This window comes from Callorhinchus milii, unplaced genomic scaffold (genome assembly GCF_018977255.1).
Source record: "Callorhinchus milii isolate IMCB2004 unplaced genomic scaffold, IMCB_Cmil_1.0 Scaffold10, whole genome shotgun sequence".
NCBI lineage: Eukaryota > Metazoa > Chordata > Chondrichthyes > Chimaeriformes > Callorhinchidae > Callorhinchus > Callorhinchus milii.
Window position 1 is genome coordinate 6847834 of NW_024704751.1, and position 23417 is coordinate 6871250.

At 40.9% G+C, this 23417-nt stretch overlaps 1 protein-coding gene across 1 annotated transcript; it reads left to right on the forward strand.

The window, feature by feature from the left end:
- Positions 1 to 1313: 1313 nt before the first annotated feature.
- On the forward strand, positions 1314 to 23389 carry appbp2 (amyloid beta precursor protein (cytoplasmic tail) binding protein 2). Its single transcript, XM_007896625.2, has 13 exons — positions 1314 to 1510; positions 6676 to 6764; positions 11559 to 11710; positions 13739 to 13862; positions 15012 to 15180; positions 16182 to 16271; positions 16967 to 17034; positions 17571 to 17676; positions 18174 to 18298; positions 18634 to 18719; positions 20574 to 20764; positions 21094 to 21259; positions 21791 to 23389. The coding sequence occupies exons 1-13, from the start codon at positions 1373 to 1375 to the stop codon at positions 22042 to 22044; spliced, it is 1758 nt and encodes a 585-aa protein (XP_007894816.1). The 5' UTR covers positions 1314 to 1372; the 3' UTR covers positions 22045 to 23389.
- The last annotated feature ends 28 nt before the right edge of the window (positions 23390 to 23417 follow it).

A 23417-nucleotide genomic window follows, 5' to 3' on the forward strand; every position in this document is an offset into this window, starting at 1 on the left:
AGCCTAATAATAATCCCTCCAAAACCAAAAACAATAATAAATTGGTCATTTTCAATCCACGACTGTCTGTGGGGACATTGCTGTGCGCAATTGGCGGCCGCGTTCGCCCACAAATATATACAGTCAATTCACTTGACAGTGTGTTCTGTGAAGCGCTTTGGGACGTCCTCCCGACGTGAAAAGCGCTATATCAAATGCAACGATGATTATTATTATTATTATTATTATTATTATATGACGCGCGGATCCAGTCCGAGACACAGGGTGTTGGGTTGGGGGGGAGGAGGGGGGGTGGGGGGTGCGCCTCTGCGGAACTCTCAGTCGGGTCTGGATCCCCTTGAAGCACGGGGGCGACGTGCTGGACCCCCGGCTGACCAAACACCAGGCTCCTCCTCAAACACAGGGGGGAGGAGGAGGAGGAAGAGGAGGAGGAAGATGATGATGATGATGATGTTGAAGAATGCATTGTGTATCCCATCCCACGTTACAACAGCCGCGCATGCGCCTTGGGGACGGGCGGGCAGTCACGTCCAGCAGCGCCACACGACGCTCCTGCTCGACGTGACGTGACCACGTGATCCAGTGGGCGGGGTGGGAGGTGGAGGAGGCGTGGCGAGGAGGAGGTGGTGGGGGGGGGGGATGGAAACGTCATCGCGTTCTCAACGCCCGTTTGTTTTTTTTGGTGGTGGGGGGGAGGGGGAGGAAGAAGCGACGTGCGTGCGTGCGTGCGGACGTACGTTGCGTGAGGTCGGTCGGTCGGAACCGAGCGACAAAACGTCAACGCGTCCATCGGCGTAAGTTCAGGAGAGAAAGAGAGAGGAAAAAATGGTGAGGAGTGAGTGAGGGGAGAGGAGAAGGGGGAGAGAGAGAGAGGAGAGGAGGAGGAGGAGAGGGAGAGGGAAAAGGTCAAGGCGACAGGGCCGCCGCGTCCGGTCAGTTCAGTCTCACAGCGGCCTCTGAACACTCACTCACACACACACACACACACACACAGCGGCTGTGCTCACGCCGCGTCCGTTTGGGTTTTTTAAACAATAACTGTCGAGGGGATTGTATTTCGGGGTGGGGGGGAGGGGGGGAGTGGGAGGGAGGGAGTAAAGGTGAGTGGGGGGGAGGGAGGGAGGGAGTAAAGGGGGAGTGGGGGGGGGAGGAGGGAGGGAGTAAAGGGGGGAGACGACGACGACGAGAGAACGGGTAAAAGAGGGGAGTGAGAAGTTCACCGAAGCCAAACGTTTGCACGTATTCCGGCTGTCGGTTGGCTGGGGCCCGAGGGGAGGAGAGCACGGGGTGGGGGGGGAGGAGGAGGTTGTTTGAGGGGGAGGGAGTGAGAGTGAGTGAGTGAGAGAGCGAAAAAAAAAGACATCAAAACAATATGGCGGCGGTGGAGCTGGAATGGATTCCAGAAACGCTCTACAACACCGCAATCTCAGCCGTGGTGGACAGTTACACCCGCTCCCGCAGGGAGATCCGCTCGCTGCCCGAGAACATCCAGTTCGACGTTTATTACAAGGTATGGCCTCCTCCCCCTCTCTCCCCCCCTCTCTCTCTCCCCCCCCCTCTCTCTCTCTCCCTCCCTCTCCCCCCCCCCCCCTCTCTCCCCCCCCTCTCTCTCCCCTCCTCCCCCTTCCTCTCTCCCTCCCCCCCCTCTCTCTCTCCCTCCCCCCCCTCTCTCTCTCCCCCTCCCCCTCTCTCTCCCCCTCCACGCCCCCCACCTACTCCCCCTCTCTGCCTTTTCTCTCTCCCTCCCACTGCCTCTCCTCCAATCCCCCCCTTCTCTCCTTCAATCCTCTCTCCCCTTCCCCCTCTCCCCTTCCCCCTCCCTCCTCTCTCTTTTCTCATCCCCCCCCCCCCCCCCCCCTTCTCTCTCCTCACGCCGCCCGTCTCCACCTTTTCTTTGCCCCTTTTTATCTTTCAGCTGGAAGCTCCTACAATGTTTTACCAATCCTCTCCCCCACCCCCGCACCGTTCCCCGTTATTCAGGGCTGGCGGCTAACCTCCTGCCAGGCAGCACAACACGCTCAAAAAGAGAGAGAGAGAGAGAGAGAGCACGACAGGCCAGCTCTTTTTTTTAAAAATATATTTTTTGGGGGGGCTGGGGGGTGGGATTTCCCTCGTCTCCCAGCAGTTTATGTTGTTGGTCAGATTTTGTTTTTGCTGATTTTTGGTTTCGTTTCAATCCCGCTCGTCTCCAGTGTTTTTCTTAAACGTGTCCCACAACGATTTAAAATCCGAATCTATTCATTCGGATTGCTCAAACCACCATTTGTCTATCCTTCGGATCGTCTTGCCCTTTCCCCTTCCTATTCACGTTGTTAACTAGGTTTTGAGAGCTCTTGAAGGGGACATTTTTCCTGCCAGCCTCCCCCCCATACACACATTATTGCCCCCTTTTTTGACACAACCAGGAATACCAAGATTACTGCTCACTACAAAGATGAATGACTGAGAACTGTTTCAGTATTGTATATAATCTTTGAACATCTCCACCTTTATCCTCCAAACTCGCTTTATGAAGATGAGTTAACATAGCTAGTTGTGTTTTTGACATTCCTGCTAGGTTAACAAGAAACTTTGGAAGCACTTTTCCTTTGGTGATCAGATCACAGCCACAGTTATACTGAAGGTTGAAGGCACTTTCCAACAGTGATCGTTGTTGGTTGAATTAATAAGGCCCAAGTGGAATTGTACATGTAGTAGCAATAATAATAACACTTGCATTTGAAACAGTACCTTTCACTTTGGGAGGATATCTCAAAGTGCAGCACATAAATCAGTCTAGTGGAATGTACATGAATATAGCAGCAATTTCCCACAAACATTGATGAGGTGAATGACCGTTTTATTTGCCTGTTTGCTGCTCATGACATCGGGTAAACTCCCTTTTTTGAATAGTGCCTTTGGATCTTTAACATTCACCTGAACAGTCAGATGGGATTTTTGTTTAATGCTTCATCCGAAGTAAGGCACTTTGAACAATGCAGCACACCCCCAGCACTGTATTGGAGTGGTAGCCTCGACTATGAGTTTAAAGTTTTAATTGTGGGGCCTGAACCCACAGCATTCTAACTCTGAAGCCAGAGTCCTACTGACTGAGCTAGGCTGACATCTGCGTAGAGTGTTTCTTTCAGCAGAATGCTAAAAATGTGCTTGAATGCATGTTAAATGATGCTGTTTGCTATAGATTTGCTATAGTATCCCATCTGCTGTAACTAAAATGTTCAGGGAGTTTTGCTGTACAGTGATTAAGTCTAAAAGGCATGTAAATCTAAGAAAATACATTTGCTGAGTTAGCCGAGTGGAGGAAGCAAGAAGAGTGGGGTAGGAGATACTTCAAGAGATTGGAAGGTGCAGGGACATGAAGGGATATATAGGTGAGTACAAAGCTCTTGACATCGATCATTGGGAAATGGAGAGCCAATGGTACCTGATGAGGATTGAGGTGATGGGCGTACGGAGCTTGGTGCAGGTGAGGCTGCAGCAAAATTTTGTATCTCAGATGATGGAGGGACTCTATAGTTCTTAGGTACTCTGCAGATGATAATGAGGGTGGAAGGAAAAATAGACAACCAAGTGGAGGTGAGGCACATGGGATTGGAATTGAAAAGTTGCCACAGAAGTGAGTAGGCCTGAATGACTTACACATTAACATCAGGCGGGTATCTTAGTCAGGGAAAGTTTGTGATGCAGGGAGACTTGGAGTTTACAATAATTGTACTTTTTTCTGAAATGGATGGTAAATTTATCAAGAATTGAATTCTAAAATCCCAAAAGGGCAAAGAATGAAAACGTTGTTATTGTTCGATGTAGATGTCAGCAAAGGTTAACTGCACGGGGTGTTTGACTGTCTACAATATCGGTCACAATTTTCTTAAAAAGACACAGTACGAATAACTAAACCTCACAGTATTGTTCAGTGAGGACTGCCTTATCCATTAGTGCTTTGGTTCACAGGGTTGAGGAAATGTCCATACCTTCAAGTTTCACTATACAACGTAAATATTTTTTCCCCAAATCGCCAATGCATCTTCTGAAATAATAGCAAAATGGTGGAGCAAAAAATCCAGGTGTAAATCGCCAGATATTCAGATGGAGCTCCAAGCCTTGGGCTTTTATTTGTAATGTTATTAAATAAAGTCTTATTTAAATTTATGGGAAAGTGTGTTGATGACTTATCAAGGTGATGCTGTGGGATGGTGAGAAGCTGCATTAACTTTGGTTCTGTTCCTTGGAGTTTAAGAGATTCAGCTGTGTTTAATGTATAGTAGATGGGGAGCATTTTCTAGTAGTAGTGAAATCCAGAAGAACAGGCCATAATCTTTAAATTATATGTAAGATTTGAAAATCTTATATTTGGAATCCTAAAACATTTAATACATAGGGTTGTGAAACTGACTTTGAAGGACACAGATGCCCAACAATTGCAGTGTATAACAGGGAGATTGGTGCTTGGGAAGTTGGGTATGGAGAAGTTGGGAAAATGGAATAAAATAAATAAGAGCTGCCCCAAACAAATGAAATTGCTGAATAGGCTTGATTTTCTGAATCGTCTACTCGTGAACCCCATGTACTCGTCTGCTCTACCCATGAAAACAATTCAGCCAGTCTTGTCCTATCAGCAAACTAAAATATGCACCATAATATTGAAACAAGTTGTTGTATTACTCCGCAGGGATTCAGTTTTCCCACTAAAACATCTTTCAACTTTTTTTTATTAGCTAATATCCAAATCATGTTTCTCTACCGCCTGTCAGTGCATCATACCCAATGAGGTCCAATTAAAATCAAAGGCCTTCTCTTCACTGAAATGTTCTCTATTTTAAGGGTGGACATTTCAGTCTGTGATTTAGACCAGTCAAATGCCACAAGTGACGAGCAGTGAGCATTTTTCAATTTTGCTGAACTTGATTGCTCGAAAAATGCCTACGCCTGATAAATTGCTACACAAAGTGCATTGGATCAGAAGCCTGAGATTTCACATTCCAATATTAATCGTATTACATTGTTCTGTGACAATTTGTTGCAAATATACTTCATTGCACAAAGATTTTTACCAGGGAAAAGGGCATTCACCGCCCATCGTGCATGTGTGAGAACATAGATTTGTTAGTCACTAATCTTATTTAAATAAAATCTATTGGACATGCTGATCCAGCATATTAACATTTTATGTAGAAAAGTACTACCTTGTTTGTTACAACTTATTTTCAGGTCAAGAATAACATTGAAGCATTTACTTCAGTTGGCTAGGATTGATGGTTCGTTCAATAATGTTTTTTTTTATTTTTTCACAAAAAGTAAACCTTGTCATCCAAGCAAATTGGGCTATTTCGTTCCCTTTGGTAAGCAACCGTAATCAGAAAATAATTCTATTCCTTGATTTACTTGCATTATCCATTCCAATGATCAGAGTGATTGTGACACGGTGTTCGAAGCCTTATGCAAGCCAATACATCAAGCTAAACCGGTGTAAATTACTGACACTGATGTGATGTCAACCTTGATGAGGCTGTTCATTTATTATGGCCTCATCTTTCGAATCTATTTCTAAAATATGCAAGCTGTTTTTGATTCACTTGAACATAACCACGGATGATGAAAATCTGTTTGCTGACAAAATAATCCTTCCAAATTAAATTACCACTGGCAACGTATTGTGCCAAATAAAGTCCAGCACTTGTGTGGAAAAGCAGAGGATAGGCAGATCTGTTTCAGATTTCCTGCGACAGTTTCCTTGGAGATTGTGGGCTGGCAGAGTAGAAAATGCGCTTTTTGTTGATCTTTTATGTGGGGTGGGGGGGTGTTGATGAGCAATTACCCATTGTTCACTCTTCCTCCTCTTGACCCCACCCCAGCTGGTAGTGTTTCCAGGATGAATTGCTAGAATAGCAAATAATTATCTGAGCTTGTTCGGCCACAAAATTGACAGTCGATCCGCTTTACCGTATATTCTTTGAAGCACTTTGAGACGTCTTGAAGACGTGAGAGCCCATGACATTTATTTGAGAAAAATCGGCCTAAGTACATTTCACTGAACTTTGTACAATCGAGTTTATAATTTTTGGCTGAGAATTCACTTCAAGTAACTTGACAGTCAGTAGCACTTCTCACTGGGTTAGAAAGTTGCAGGTTCATCGTCTGTTTTAGTTTGGTTCAGCTGGTCCGTGCACTTGCCTCTTTGACCTGTTCTGCAGCCTCTAATCCTTTAACTACCTCGTCTACAATCCAGTCGAACTGAGAAGTGGACAGTTTTGTCTGTAAAAGAAGCTTTGTACTCTTGCTTCTAGTTAAAGATGTGTATTTATGTTGATATATTGAAGGGGAAGCGAGATATACACATGAGGGCGAAGGGAATGGAAGGGTATGGGAGGGAGTAAGGAGTGGGTGGGGACCCCTGTGGAGTACCACCACGGAACAACTTGTCTGGGTCTGTTTCCCTGCTGTACATTCGATGTTTTAAAGATCACAAATTAGAGAAGAAGTTTAAAATTGGGATGATTGAGCCCATTTTTATACTTGTAATTTGCGATTTAAGAATACAACTTCTTAGAAGCATCAGTGTTTAAAAAAAATTGAGCAATATAATTTTTTTTTAAAAAAAGTAACCAAGCTGTGTAAGACGCAGATTTAGCGCTGCAAATTCTTTAACCGTTTTCAACCATGTTTGATCTCTCACAGCTTTACCAGCAAGGACGGTTATGCCAGCTGGGTGGTGAATTCTGTGAACTTGAAGTGTTTGCTAAGGTGCTACGAGCATCAGACAAAAGGTAGGCCTGTATGCTTTAAAGCACATTTTAAAAATGTATTCTGTATACATGATTGATTCACAATTTCTATTGCTCTACTGTTCAGCTGTTATGGTCCAGTACGTATATGCCAGAAGCCAAGACCAAATAAAGTAATAAGATTTTAAGAAGGATTGAGGAGCCTTGCTTTGACTTGCGCCCAGTTGTTTTCGTCCTGCTTTCTTTAAACTCGTTTTCAATGAGTGTTTAGTTATTGATGTACCATTATACTCTGGAGGAGGGGGTGCCTGTTGGTTATAAAATTTTCATGTGTGCTTTGAGACGTCTCAACGATGTGATGAGGCACAATATCACATCATAATCCCATCAAATTTGATCACTCCAATCCACGACTGTTTGTGGGACACTTCTGTGCGCACTTGGCTGCTGCATTTCTCCCACAATCAATCCACAGTCAATCCACTTTACAGTATATTCTGTGAAGCGCTTTGAGATGTCTCGAAGATATGATAAGGTGCTATATCAAATAGAAGGATTATAATTATTATTATTCATTTGGGGAATTAAACATGTTTGCTTTCACCAAGAACCTGACTTTTCTTTCATATACTTCAAACGTCTTATAAAAATGGATATGTTGGGAAGTAAACTATTAGTTTGTTTAAACTTTCTTTATTTGAGCTCTACTTTCTTGGCTTAAAGATTTTGGTAAACTTGAAATAATGTTTAGAAGGCTCTACCCTGTAGCAAATGTGCAACCTACTGCTGCAGGCAAATTTATATCCTGATTTGACTCTCTTGGGGCCTGTGCCCCAATTTTATTTCAAGTGTATTTTCCTGTTGGTATTCTGTTTTGTTTCCCAGCCTCATATAGACAATCTTCCATTGCTCAGAGCAATTGCCAAGAACAATTGGAACACAATCAGGAAAAGCTTTGGAATTCCTCTGTACTCTGTACAACGTTTGATCTTCTAACGTCACCTGATGTAATCTTTGTTGTCTGACTCTGATCACCTGTTTTGTTTCTGCATCTGGATTAAACTGTTCAATGGCTTTTGTGAGTCAATTTTTCATGTCAAAGGAGGAGCTTTTTACAGTGAGAGGTTGCAAAGCTGCGTGTGTGTGTGTGTGTGTCACTAACTTTAGGGTGAGAGGATATTCCACACCAATTGTGCACTTTCCGTTCTATTAAGCAAATTGAGTATAGAGGAGCAGTAATGAGTTCCTGCCAGTCCAGAAATTGTGGACTATTTTACATGTAGATTTTTTAAAATAACAGTGCCAGGGTTCGTGAGCAGTTTCAGAATAATTATTTTTGAACTTTCTTAAAAAAATATGATTTTTTTAAACGTTTTTAAAAACAGTGAGCAGTTTCCAGACCATTCTAGATTTCCAAATAATACATTTTCTAGGTAGTGACTTTTGTATAACCTAATTGCGGTGCTACTGATGACAATAGGAATGTGTGCTGATGAGTAAATTTATGTTTTGTCGTGAACAATGTGCCTTGTGCAGAATGATCTCACGCTGTTTCAATAGAAGTTGTTGTCTATTACCATAACTTCCCGTCACCAGTGATGTCATTTGGATAACACGTTGAGAACGTTGCATAGTTACAGAAAATAAGCAAAGGGGCTTTTTATTTTTTTACCAGTTTATGACTGTTACGATGGAGTAACATTTAGATCCAATAATGCTGCTACAGTTAACCAGCAAGGATATGTTGGGAAATTGTTACAGAGATGTAAATGAATTTATAAATGACATATGTGCAGTAGTAATCATAATTCGAGGGCTGGATATGTTTCTCTGTGATTATCGTCTGGTAATTGCTAGTGTAATATTGAGGGTCTCTGTTCTGATTGCTTGGGTTCCTTTTCAAATGTAGTATTTATACAGCAACGGTCAATCTCACCAAAGGGGTCAATACATCATTTCCATACCCTTTTCTCTTACTGCTCATAACTGACAGTTTCATGACACTGGAGGCTGTTATTCATTTAATAAGAGTGAACCTGCTCTATAACTTTGTGGTTCCAAAGCAGTGAAGAGTATAGTTAATCTCAACCTTCATTAGTAACGAATGGATGCTCAACATCACCAGGCAACGGGAGAGAGACAGAAGGAAATTGAGCAAAATGGAGCATTTTTTTGGTTTTTTTAAAAACAACGCACACACAAACAAAAAGTCAAAGGTGGGGAAGAAACAAAGCAACTACTTCATAAGACGGGTAATGAGGCATACCATTCATCAAAATCATAGTGACAGCCTGTCAAATGGTTTATTTATGATGACTAAACTCCAGGATGCGTTGTATTGTGTAACACAAGCCAACTTGAGTTCTATATCCTTTACAGGTAATGTTTGTAAGGGAAGTCGTCTTTGTTTTGAGCTTTGTTGGGTCCTCCCCATTATATTTGGTGGCAATGGATATCATATCCAAAGGCTCCCTAACAATTGAACAATGTCACTTGACCTAAAATGCAGTTGGGTTTTATTTCACCATGTAGGGGATTTAGTTACCTTGTGATATGGAACTTTGTGTCCAATCCTGTCTAACAAATCAAGTAGGAAAATTGTATTCTATGGCTGGAGATATATTTAGCCGTTAACTCCTACCCAGGTGGTATTGATGAGATTCACAATACCCAAACTGCTTGCCTGCCAGATGTGAGCAACCTCAGTCAAAGAACTAGAATGGATTTAAACAACAACAAAAAATTCTCAGCGTTTTACAGACTATCCATCACAGAAACTAGAATTGTGGACTTTTTGACGACCCAAAAAGCTACTGTTCTGTGAGCATCCATTACCAAGAAATGCTTGGTGGTTGTGGGAGGTGTGTGACTTGCCTGCTGCATTCGCCTACAAAATACGCAGCCACTAACATTTAACAATAAAAATTCCTGTGAAGTGCTTTGAGACGTTCGACAGAGATAAGGTGCTATAATCAAATACAAGTTTATTATTAACTACATAAAAAGAGCAGATTTAGTCACTAAAACTTTATTTTATTCCCAAGCATTCCATCACATCTAGTTCTATGTTCTCCTAGGCTACAGCAGTCAACTGGGCCATGTAACCAGATAGCATCTTCCTACACAAATACAAGCTATACATAAGTTCTTGGTGCTGAATATGCATGTGGTCATGTGTTTTAAATAAAAAGAGTATTGTGTTAGAATGGAATAAGGACATGAACCGCCTCGTCACTTGAGCAACAACAACAAGATTGGAGCATCAAAGTTGTGAGCAACCCAAGTAGATCAATAGTTTGTGCAGCGTCTTTTTGTTGCATCAAGGGGAAGCTCTGCAGCGAGTGGATCTGGTTTGTCTTCAACTTGTCCGTTTGAGTTTTTTTTAATGTTGGGTGTAATGGTCTTGACAGTAAAGGGAGTTTGATTTATCAAAAGATTTGAATTTTAATGTTCGTATGAGGATTTTTATTGTTGGCGTCTGGGTTTTTCATTGGTTGGCTGTTTATTGCCAACTGAAAATGGACACTTCTTCAATTATTTTGCAGAGGTGGAGGGAGGTTAATGCAGTGAGAAACTGACCAATTGTGGCCTTGTTTTTTTTGCATTTTAAGGCGTACTGCCTTGCAAGGTTAGTCTGTCAGATCACAGACAGTGGTAGTTTCATAATAAATCCACAGAAGACACATTCTCTGCAGTGTTTGGTCTTGCAGAATGTATTATTTGAAGGAGAGTAGACTTGTTCACTGTCAATGCTGGATCTGTTTTTTTGTTGAATTTGTTTTAAAAAGCAAGTCGTATATGTTGGGTTTAATAAAACTTGGTGTTACTTAAAAAGGTTGTTTGTGTTCTGTTTACAGAAGAATGTGCACTGGTATTACTACAGTGTAATTGTTCAAACTTTATGGGCATGGTGCAAATCTGAATGTCGTTAAGTTTTCTTCAGTATTTTCTGTGACAAGAGTATTAAAATAGGAATAAGGAAAGCCCACACACTGCAAGAGCCTAAAGATCCAGTTAAGTCTGATTGAAGCAGTTGATGCAGGCACATTTATTTGCTAACTTTACGACACAATTTGTAGGTTAGCATACACAATTTGTCATTATGTTTCTTAGAGAAAGTAATGTTATTCCAAATTATTGTAATTTCTGTTTAACATTCAAATCTGGGGGGCATGTTTTTTCGAGATGGATGAAATTACATTGTTATAAAATATTCCTCTTGCGAGGAATTCTGGAGTGAAATTGGGAGGTCAGGCGATTGTCTGATTGGCTAAACCCTATCCAAATTAATTACAACTTAATTAAGGGAAGCATATTGAACAGCAGTGGATTTTGGATGCTCTTCCTATTTTTTTTGAGGGTTATGTTTAAAACTAGCTTGTACTAATGGAATTAAAGCCCTTTTTTTTCTACTTCCCCTTTCCTTTTCCCTGTCTACTGCAAGAGTTTATGTGAAGCGAGTTTATTGCCAAAAAACGATAATGAAACGAGAAATTGGTGGTTTTGAGTTTGCAAAGTGAAAGCAGAGAAATTCGCACTGAATTCAGGAGAGCCGAGTTCAAACTGCAGCCATGTTACAGTCTTCACCCTTGATGTTCTTAACCTTTTTGGACACACAAATTGGCTAAAAGTAAAATTTTAAATAGAGATATTTACATCAACTGGAAGTTTTGCAGGTTCATAAGCCAATTGGTGATAGGATTCAGGTTTCTGCTTTCCAAAGACTCTTGTGCAAATTGAAATTGTTCAGAAAACTCATTGATTGCAGACTGAGCAACCAACAGAGGATATAAACCGGTTTCCTTTGCTAAATCTTTGCCATTCTTTCTCTTTCAGGCATCTTCTGCATCACTGCTTCCAGGCTCTGATGGACCACGGAGTGAAAGTGGCCTCAGTACTAGCAAACTCCTTCAGCAGGCGCTGTTCATACATTGCAGAGTCAGACACCCACGTGAAAGAGAAGGCCATACAATTTGGATTTGTTTTAGGTAAGAAATTGTCTGAAATGGCGGTGTGCTCAAATTGTTCACGTCATGTCTGACTCTTGACCAGATACTTTGGACCATTGTATAAATGTTACCTCAGTGTTAATCACGAAAGGTCTTTATCCAGTTTGTTGGTTTCTTTTATTTGTATGTATTTTCCAGGGTCATCACATATCCTTACAAATATTCTTCAGTGAATTATTTTTATTTGAGTTGTGTTGAATAATTAACACTGTCCCTGTTTACTTTTGTGGGGTCAAGATGTAAACGTTGCACATCTCAAAAGGCAAATTGGGTTGTTTCCATTCAGACATGCTAAATCTTGGTTGAACAGGTGTAGAAAGTCGGGGGGGTGAGAGAGGCATATTTAAATATATTGGAAGGAGAATATATTTTCCTCTGACCTCTGAATGATAGTAGAGCCCAAAGTTGACTGAACAAGCTTAATGCCTTGTCTTGAATTACTGCTTAGCAGACTTTCAGGTGCTGGTTTACAGGGAATTGATTTTGATTGAATCAATATTGGAAGGTCCCAATTTGGAATCCAAAACTTAAATATCAGCTGACTGATTCCTTTTCCTTAAAAAAAAGCTATTGGTTATCCTCTTCCCTGTGAGTGGGTTACATTGAGTGCTAATGTGCTGCATTGTGTAGGATACTGACTGCCGTGAGATCGGTCTATTTCAAGTTTGTCAAAAGATATGCAAATTGAATTCTGAATTTCTGTTGCGCTGACCTGATTTTCTCAACTTAAAATGAATAGATTCTACTAAAATTGGGTCAGCTTGTATCTTTCTCTCCCACACCCCTCTACTCTCTCAAATTCTACTACTAGCGACCGATTCCATTGCTAAGAGTGTTTTTTTGAGTATTCTGAACTCTTCGAGTGCAACCAACTATGGTAATTTAAAAAAAAGTATGTCAGTGAGTGAACTTGACTCGGAAAAATCTCACCTTCTTTTAGGGAAGAGCAGGAAGTAGAACAAAATATTCCGGCTTGGTTTGCACCTGATTACATGAAGTGTGCAAAGTTTGGTTATTGTGCCACAACTCCATGCTCCAAAGAGTACACCTGAGATTTGCAGATTATTCTTTGTGTGCTCATAATTACCAAAGACTGGAATGAAGAAGAGTGAAAGGATAAAGGATACAATGAAAAAAGACCTACTGACCCATCAAGCCAGTTTCCTCAGTAACTTAATTATGTGTGTGATCGATTACCAGACAAAAGGGAATCTAGGTTTCCTCAGCAACATAATTATGCCTGTATGTAATAGATTACCAGACAAAAAGAATCTCGGATTATTTATCCACCTTCAGACCAGAAACGTGTTGGTTGCTCTGAACAGGTCAGTTGTTTGGTCCCGTCACCTAGGGAATTATTTCCTGTCTGTAACCTACACTTGTAATTTCCAATCCCATTTCTAATGCGAATATTGGTTTTAAAACTGTCTTTTTTTAGTTTAGTGTTGACTCTGAATATCATATGTGCCTCAGCGAATTTTGAGGACCTTGACCGAATTCCACTTTAGGCTTTTCTTGAATGTAATGGCTCCTGATTTACACAACCACATCACCCCCTTGTTTTTTCAGTTAAAGAATTTGTGCTTTAATTTCTAAAACACTGTTGAGCATACTTCAGTTCTGTTATATCATCTTTGCTAAATGTGTGCATTATATCACCTGCAACTGTTTTAACACATATATTATGTTGGTTGGAAACCACACCACAGTGCTTTAGATGTTAACTCGTGGGTGTATTTTGCATTAAACCTATTTCAAAAATTCTATTCACAGAAGGTTAACTAAGTTAGAGGAAATATCATCTGAATTGCTCAACAAATATTGTGTAGGAGTAACTTGATTGCAGGACTGGGGAAAATATATTTTACAATTTTTAATTTGCTCTCCCCAAAGGATGATATTATCTTTAAAGAAGTTGATAAAATATTTGTTGACCATTGGAGAATTAGGCAGTGAAGGGTAACAGTGAAATTAATCTTTTGTTAAGGAATCTGTTTTCTTTCCCAGGTGGGTTTCTGTCTGATGCGGGCTGGTACAGTGATGCCGAAAAAGTATTCCTTTCCTGTCTGCAGCTGTGTTCCCTGCACGATGAGGTGCTTCACTGGTTCCGTGCAGTCGAGTGCTGTGTCAGGTGTGTAATCTGCTGAATTTTTTGCATTGACTTGCAAAACTACAAAGGTCATCCAACAAGGAGGTGGGAGGTCTCTCTGGACTCCCCTACGAGAAGGCTATTGATCAGATTCCATACCCTCGCTGGGTGTGGTGTAAATGCTAACTGATGAGCTCTTTCTTTCCTCATTCCCTCATGCAGTCCTCAGTGCGAGATCAACATATTGGAACAGTCAGTAACGCTGCCTGTCTCCAGTGAAAGACTATATTCCAATGAAACTCGTATCCTGTTGGGGATGTTCCTATAGCATAAATGTCATGTAATCAATAATAATAATCCCTGCATTTGATATAGTGGCTTATCACGTCTTTGAGACGTCTCAAAGAGCTTCACAGTATATACTGTAAAGTGAATTGACTGTATTTTTGTGGGCGAAACGTGGCACGAAGATTGATTTTGACAAAGCTTTTTTTTTACTCTTGTCTAATCTCACAATATCAACATACAATGCAGAACTTGGCAAACAACATCATTTAGGCAGTCAGGCAGCGTCTATGGAGAAAGGAAAGTGGGTCAACGTTTCGGATCCACGACCCCTCATCAGAACTGACGAAGGATCGTGGAACCGAAACGTTGACTCACTTTCCTTTCTCCATAGATGCTGCCTGACCCGCTGAGTATTCCCAGCGACTTCTGTTTTTGTTTCAGATTTCCAACATCTTCAATATTTTGCATCAATTTAGGAAGTGACATTTTGACCAGCACTAATAGTACTGGAAAGTGACATCAGTGAAGTTACCTCAAAACATCTTTTGAGTTATTTTAGTACCTGGTGTAATACTGGATCTGGATGTCTACCTTCAGCAGCCCTGTCCTGCGGCATAAATCGTGGTTGCTTTCAATAATGCTGCTGAGTTGAACGCTTAATTAAATCTAACCTCAGTTTGTAGTGGTGATTGCTTATGGTTAGTAAACATCGCTGCCCTTTCAGCTGCAGGCATGCAATGGACTAGAAGTTGTTCTTTGAGGAACACGGACGGAAGGTGTGTAAGTTAATGTGCACTTCAAGTACATTGTGGCAAAGTGCATTGAAAATAACCAATGAATAATTCTACATTGTTTCACCCAGGTTTTTGCGTGTCTGCTTATTATCAGTTGATTTCTTTTCAGGTTACTACACGTGCGAAATGGCAACTGCAAATACCACTTAGGCGAAGAGACCTATGAACTGGCTCAAACGTACATTGATAAACTAGCTAAGCATGGTCATCAGGCCAACAAGGCAGCACTCTACGGAGAGCTCTGTACATTACTGTTTGCTAAAAGTCACTACGATGAGGTACGATGTGGAAATGTTTACCTTGCCTTTGAGTAATGTGTACACAGCAGTTTCAGCAGCTACAACAACTTGCATTTATATAGCTCCCCTCACGCAGAGTAGTGTCCCAGAGCGCTTGCTAGTGGCAGAGCACGACGCCAAGCCGGGGAGGGGGGTGGGGAGGTGACCCTAGGCACAGTCGAATAGGAAGGTCTTCAGGCACAACCTGAAGATGGGGAAGGAAGGGGCAAAGCGGAGGGATCAAGGAAGAGTGTTCCAGAGTTTCAGGGCGTAGTGGCTGAAAGTGCGGTCACCAATGGTGGAACAGAGGGTATAAGGGACAAGCAGAAAATCAGAGCCAGTCGTGAGGAGGCAGCGGGTTGGGGGTTAAGCAGGTCAGAGAGGCAGGAAGGTCCCAGGGCATGAAGGGATTTGAAGAACCAATGTAACCATATAGATGAATTACAACTTTGTAGTCTGGCCAGAGCTGGGATATAATATGGTCCACCAACTAGTTTTCCTTTGACTGTGCTCCATGAGCCATTTTGATGACCTACAATTTTTTAAAAAATGTTCATTCCCCAACAGAATGAACAATTAAAACTGACCAAATTTCTATCAAAACCATGCATTTGAGCTTCCTGATATATGCCTGAGTGGCTAAATGAAACCTAATGTATTTGTGAGCTGTCTGTACTGAGTTGGCTGATATCAATCAAGATAATAAATTGGCCTCAGTTTCCTAGTGCCTCCCTCACTGATATCTTCAGTTTGGTTTTGGACTATTGATCCAGTTGTCACTGTTGGATTGTTGTTACGTTGACTTTACCCCTGAATATTGAGGGCATTGAGTTCCAGCTGTTTGCATGCCACATACTTCTAACAACTGACAGTGCTATGCGTGGACCATACTGCAATTCTTGAATTAATTTCTAAAGATATATCAGTTTAAAATTGACTCAATATTCCACAAACAATCTTAACTGTTAACCTTAGCTCATTCATTTTTTTTAAACAAACAGGCTTATAAATGGTGTGTGGAAGCCATGAAGGAAATTACGGTTGGTTTGCCAGTGAAGGTAGCTGTTGACGTTTTGAGGCAAGCTTCAAAAGTGAGTAGTTTGTTCAGTTTGAAGTGTTTATTTTGTCAGTAAGCTGTCCAACAAGCTCTTGAACAATTGCCATTATACATTCACTTCTGTAATTGTTGAAAACTAAGGTTTATTGGGCCATAATATTGTTTTGGATGTGTAATGTGCATGCATAACTCTTCGGGACATTTTATCTTTGATCTAGTTTGCAAATAAATTGGGAAGTGTGTCTTGAGTGCTTTTATCAGTAAAATGTGGTGTTCAGTTTGCTCTCAAACGCTTGCGCCTAGTTGTGTCCAGATGAACATGATATAATATTTAGCTATTATTTATTCAGCCTCAAGAAATTGAGGCCCGGACAAAAAAAAGCTTTGTAAATAAATGAACAGATTTCATCGTAAGGTGATTACAATGAAATGCAAGGCGATTGAGTTTTACCAGAAAAAGTGAAGTATGTACCTGAACAAAAATGTCCATTAACACAAGTGCCAAGAAAATTCAAATTAGATTAAATAAGTACTAGGATAAAGCTCAAGGGCATTTGATCAGCGAAAGACTATTTGTAACCTTGACACAATCCTAGATTTCAAGGGAAGCCACATTTGGAATGTGTTGTGTGGGTGAGGCCTTGTATTTTCAGATTTTTGAAATGCATTCTCAAATGTTCTCAAATCTGCCTCAAATTTAGAAACTTATTGGAATTCTTTGTCTTCTAGGCTTGTGTAGTAAAGAGAGAATTCAAGAAAGCAGAGCAATTAATAAAGCATGCAGTTTATTTAGCAAGGTAAGTTACCTTGCATGAAGCTAAACACATTTTAATAGCTTGAAATTCAAAGGTTTTCAATGTGTTAAATGAATTGGTTTACAATCTCACTTTAAGGTGCAGACAAACTCATGTTTTTTTTTACCAATGTTTTGTTGTATTGTTTGCTGCTGTTAGAGTGGCGATCATTAACAATCGGGCATGTTTGTTTTTTCTAAGTAGTGATGTACTCTTTTGGCTTGTTCTCATTTTGGTATTTTCCACAATGACTCAGGCCAAAATGATCCTTTCCTAGAAACTGTTTCTTGATTGGAACTGATTTTGGCAATAAAAATAAGTGTGTATCAGAAACGTAATTAGATTCCAAGCTTACTGTACCCTCACAGTAGTATATATTATCTGTGGAAGGAGTTATTGAGCTTTTGGTGGGAAAGAAGCTTTCGAAGTTCCCAGCTTACTTTTGGAGGGGAAAAAACTTTTGGAATTCTGCCTGAAATATTCTGATTGAAGTTGAACCGTTTGTTCTAGTTCTATACTTATATAATTGTCTTTTTCAGGGAACATTTTGGACCTAAACATCCCAAGTATTCTGATACCCTTCTAGATTACGGATTTTACTTACTTAACGTAGATAACATCTGCCAGTCGGTGGCTATTTATCAGGTATGTTGGGAAATTGCATTTAAAAAATGATTTGGGAGTTAAGAGATGTGGATATTCCTGAATAAACTGCTGAAGTGGGGCCCACAAGGAATTATCCAATTTATTAACTTTGTGTGTTTAAATTGTAGGTTTTCAAACAATAGCTGCCACAACTCTAAAGAATAATGTCTTTGTAGCTAAAAGTCATCTCATTTTCCTGCGATGGATGCAAATGCACCCAGTTATAGTTTACCTTTGCTGAGTAGGGAATTGGTGTCTGATAATGAACTCATGCTGGGCAGATTGGGTTCCTGGCTCAGCAGAGTATATTTGTCTGGCTCTATCCCATATGGTTGCTGGGCAATTTTTTGTAGCTTAAAAATTCTGGTATATGATTCTGTGTTTTCCTGTTGAACTTATTTCAAAGACTTTGCACAGAACAGCTGTGAACACATCCTTTGTTTTCTCCCAGAATTGTAACAGCCCCGGAATAATTCTTTACTTTTCTTCTCATTCAGACAGCGCTTGACATCCGGCAGTCTGTATTTGGAGGCAAGAACATCCATGTAGCAACAGCTCACGAGGACCTGGCTTATTCCTCCTACGTACACCAGTATAGCTCCGGGAAATTTGATAACGCACTGTAAGTTAGCCAACTGGTCTGGCTATGACTGTTGTCATGCAAACTTCTCTTTGTTCTGTAACTGTGTTGTAACAAAACAAATTACATTTGTGTAGCACCGTTCATGTCGGCAGGACGTCCCAAGTCAGGGATTTGGACCCGAGCTGAAGGTTGGGATCAGGAAGGGTGGAGGGCAAGGGTAGGAGGGTTACCAAAGATGCAATTGAAGAGGAAGGTCTTGGACGGGTCTTGAAGGAGGCGTGGGAGGGAGCGAGGCAAAGGGAATGTGGGCTGGAGTTCCAAAGGATGTCGAGCTTTTGTAAACATTTGGGAATGTTCCTGTACCTCTTCTGCAGATTCCATGCTGAACGTGCCATAGACATCATCACACACATCCTCCCTGAAGACCACTTACTGTTGGCTTCTTCAAAAAGAGTTAAAGGTTTGTACAGTAGGATTCACTGTTGTATTTAAAGCCAGTGACATTTGAGCATTTGGAATATTTCATATCTTTTGACTTTCTTCAGGAGACAGTTTTGATACTCGTGTAGGAAACTTGGTTTCTCTTCCATCAAGATTAAAGTGTAGCTGTTTTAATTAGCATCATGTAATAACAACGTGTGCTTTCAACTGTTGAACTGTACAGGAAATGGGTTCTCAATGGGTTAATTATGATGTGGGCTTCCTAAGGAGTAGCTGTTCCTCCAGTCCTTTTGCATTTTCATCCTATTTTTTTTCTCTCAAGTTGGTTCACGCACCGTTGTCTACTGAAGCATCTTGGTCTTGCATCTACGCACCACTTTTAATGAACCACCAGGTGGCACGTGAGAACTACCTGAAGATGGATGGGTGGCTTGAGTTTAGTTGCTTTGATCCCTGTGACCTTCGGGTGTATTTACCCTTGCCAATAAACTTGCATTTCACCACTCTGTGATGCTGTTTGTGCTTCAGCACATTGTGTCACTATTGTGACCCTCATGCGTTGCTGTGCATTTGGTTAACTTCCTTAAAACTCTGCCTGTTGCTACTTCTGTCATACTTGTTAAACTCTTAGTTTATTCTACTTTCACCTATAAAATGCAAGGATCTTTATTGCAACCATTATTTAAAACTATTGTATAAGTGAACATTGAGAAAACTGAGTAGATTGGTTCTGTTCCAGTAAACTGTTCCTTTTCCAGTTCCAGGATGTGGCTTTGAAAGGAATCCAATTTGAGAGTAATGTCCCACAGGCTCAAAGATTGTAGTGTGACAAATGAATACGAATAGCTTGATTGGTTGGGGTAATGGAAGGAGAGCTCACCTCTGCGCTCTGTGCTCACCTGTTTCTCTTGACGTGGGATTGCTTGATTGAAGTCAGTGTTCCCAGCACACTGAACTGTAACCTGTTTTACGAGCACAGAATTCAAGACAACGTTGATCTTGAGTGCTGGAAGGGCAAACACCAACCGGATACTGGCCGGTAACATAACATACATTATGAAGAATGTGTGTGTGGATGGTGGGGGAAGCGGGGTGGGTAAATGGATATCATTTGAGCTGGAGAAATTTAAAACCTGAGTTAGAAAGAGAAGGAACAAAGTGTTGTCAAAGCTGATCTGTGGTAGGCATCTGATTGGAACTCATCAAAAGCATCTGTGCGTAGGCCCAGTTCTCCCTCCTATCTGACCCCAACAAAATGGCAACATATAGTCCTGTTCTGGTCAAGATAAAATTGCTACGTACCACATGAGCGCAAATCAAGTATGCTTGCCTCCCTCCTACGCCTGTTTCTACTAATCACTGAATGCACTAAATCGTCCCTTGGCTGACTTGATCAGAATTTTTCAGTGACGAAGGTTTCAGGCTCAGTTAGAGCGCTTGCTTTGCAAGCAAGATACCTGGGTTTGATTCCCGGCAGGGTGAAATGTTGGGCAAGTTTCCTTACTTGACACGCCTCTTCTTTACCTAGAAGTCAGTAGGACCTTGGTTATTAGTTGATTGGCAGATTGCTTTTCCGGGGGTAATAATTCCTTCAAAGAATAATAAATTGGTCACTCAATCCACGGCGGTTTGTGGGACACCGCTGTGAGCAATTGGCTGCCGCATTTGGCCCACAAAATATAGTCAATTCACTTTTCAATATATTTTGTGAAGGGCTTTGAGATGTCTTGAAGACGTGATAAAGCACTATATCAAATGCAAGGATTATTATTATATAAATGCAAGTTGTTGTTGTTGTTGTACTTAACAGCGCTGTCAGAACTGCCATCCTTCATGAAGTGTGATCATGGTTGTTTTGGCTTTGTACATACAGCACTTATACTGGAGGAGATCGCCATCGATTGCCACAATAAGGAAACTGAACAAAGGCTCCTCCAGGAGGCTCACGATTTGCACCTTTCTTCGCTTCAGTTAGCCAAGAAAGCCTTTGGAGAGTTCAATGTACAGACGGCAAAGCACTACGGGAACCTGGGCAGGCTGTACCAGTCCATGCGGAAATTCAAGGTATGTAAATGTCATGCTTAACTCATGCAAGGGTTGAAATGTTCTGGATTCTAATCTCTTTCTCTTCTCTCTCCCCCCTCCCCCATTAGTGTGTTTCTCCTAACACCTTACCAATGTTTAGAGCATTATGATCCCATTAGTTTTGGTGTGAGATTCTACCTGGGTCTAGATTTACTCTTGTTTATGAGCCATTTTAGAGCATCCAGGATTTGTCGAATTGTTCAATTCAGATTTAACGTTGACGTCTTAAAACTAGGGGGTAAGGCATTTGCTTGTGACGGAATCAAGTTCATTGTATAATCAAGTTAGTTTGTTGCTGTTGTATATAGGAAGCTGAAGAAATGCACATCAAAGCAATTCAGATCAAGGAGCAACTCTTGGGCCAAGAAGACTATGAAGTGGCTCTGTCAGTGGGGCATCTTGCATCTCTGTATAATTATGACATGAATCAGTATGAAGATGCTGAAAAGCTTTATCTGCGATCTATAGCAATAGGTATGTACCTTGAGTTTCAAATCTTTTTAATGTGGGAAATGTCTCTGCTCCTTAAGCAATTCACAATAGCGAGAATAGTTTGAATTCACAGACATGTTCACAAGCCTGCAGGGAATGTGGATTGAGGTTAGGATTCACATTCTAATGTGCAAATCAATGATTTATATTTATTTAAACACCAGTCGCATCCACACAAACAGACGTGTGTGAATTGGCTGCCCCGATTACCTTCCGATAGTTGCTGCACTTTACAGAAAAAAGTTTGCAGTGTTTTGAGATGTTTATAGGAACTATATATGCAAGGATTATTTTATGATCTTCTGAGTGAAGTGGTTTGCTTCACCTACCTATGAAATTGGAATATTTGTACTTTGAATCAAAAAATAGTAGCTCACTTTAGTCCATTTGTGTTTGAAGATTAATTTCCCCATTTATTATCTGCTTCGGATGCCTCGAATCTCAATTGACATTGAATTGATTAAATTGAAAGGTTGTATTGATCGAATTCTGTGGCAATGTGTTTGTTTGCAGGGAAGAAGCTCTTTGGGGAAGGTTACAGTGGACTGGAGTATGACTACCGAGGTCTGATCAAACTATACAATTCTATTGGCAATTTTGAGAAAGTATTTGAATACCATAATATTCTGTCCAACTGGAACCGGCTGAGGGATCGGCAATTTGCCATCAGCGATGCTCTCGAGGATGTGAACGGCAGCACACAATCTACAGAGGAAGTGGTCAGATCTTTTCTGTTAGCCCAGCCTGCAAATGGACCTAGTTGCTGAGGCTCCGGACAGCAGTAAATTGTCACGTAACGATCTTTCTTCCCTGGACTGCGAGGGGCGAAAGAAAGAAGCAAACTGTGAACCAATCCAGTAACTACACTTAATACCATTAGGGTAATAACTTTTGTTTAGGTGTTCAGATCAGAGATAAAGGTAAATGAAAAAAAAATTCATGTAATAGATACAGGACTAGGAAAGAAGAGACCGGTCAACGGTTGCCGTGGCATGCCATTGACAGACAGTCACGGCGCCTGAATGCCGTAAGCATTGGTTAAGGTGATGTTATTTTTCCCAGCTGCAGCCTTTTATTACTTTATTACCATTTCCAGCCATTCATTGCTACTGACCACATTAATCAAACCCATGTACTCCTCTTATGCATAATTTGCATGAACTAAATCATTTTATGTCTTGAAAATGTGTCTCCCAAAATGTGTGGGTCTCAGTGCCTATCAGCTGAATACTTCCCATTTTACTTGGATTATCAACGATGTACCAGTTCCTAGTAAAGTAAGATATATAACAGGTGCCATAGCACTGCTGGTCTCCACACAGAGACTTGCAGTTCGCTCCTTCTTGTTTTGCTCGTCACCAATTACAGAATGATATCCAGAGGGCACTGAGAGAGGTTTGCTGTACATTACAGTATGTCATATTATTCCTAGGTATCTATAGCATGAGTGGCCTTGGTGAGTTTGTTGAAGTGCACATTTTTAAACTAAAATATTTAAGGATATATCTAGAAGTTGGTGTGTGGTGCACAAGTTCAGTGTTGGATCACTTAACTGGTGTTTTTAGGTACCATTTGTGTCATTCATTTTTTTTTAAAGTCAATTTATATTCCTCATTAGGAATATGTTGCCACGTTCTGCATTAAGTAAATAACGTTTTTTGATAACATTTTGAGGATCTGGAAATGAAAAAAATGGTCGACGGTGTTCATTTTATCACACATTAGAAGTACACAGTGCTATTTTTGTATTTTCCTGGATTGCTTGGGCAGCGGCGACTTAAAAACACTGAACGTACGCTGAGTCTGCTGTCCCGAAGCAAGGTCAGCGAGCAGACAGACACCCCCAAATGATACTCGAGCAGATATCCCCGTAATAGTGCCACGCTGAATTTGTACAAATGCATCACAATTTCATGTTACATTTTAAAATGAAATAATTCCATTGCTTTGTGTACAGAAACTTTTAGTATAATTTCATACAGGCTGCAGTGCCCAACATTATGTGCAACCATCAAAAAACCATTATTGCTTATGTTTGTAACAAACATTGTGATATTATGTAACTGTACTACTATTAAACATTATTGATCTAAATATACTGTTTATGCACAACCTCTGTCGTCAATTCTTTTGTCATGCT

Bases quoted from the DNA above. Each gene is read 5' to 3' on its own strand.
- appbp2 (XM_007896625.2), top strand. From the start codon at position 1,373: ATGGCGGCGGTGGAGCTGGAATGGATTCCAGAAACGCTCTACAACACC. The intron at 11,711-13,738 runs GTAAGAAATTGT...TTTCTTTCCCAG, and splicing joins ACAATTTGGATTTGTTTTAG to GTGGGTTTCTGTCTGATGCG. The intron at 16,272-16,966 runs GTGAGTAGTTTG...TTTGTCTTCTAG, and splicing joins TTTTGAGGCAAGCTTCAAAA to GCTTGTGTAGTAAAGAGAGA.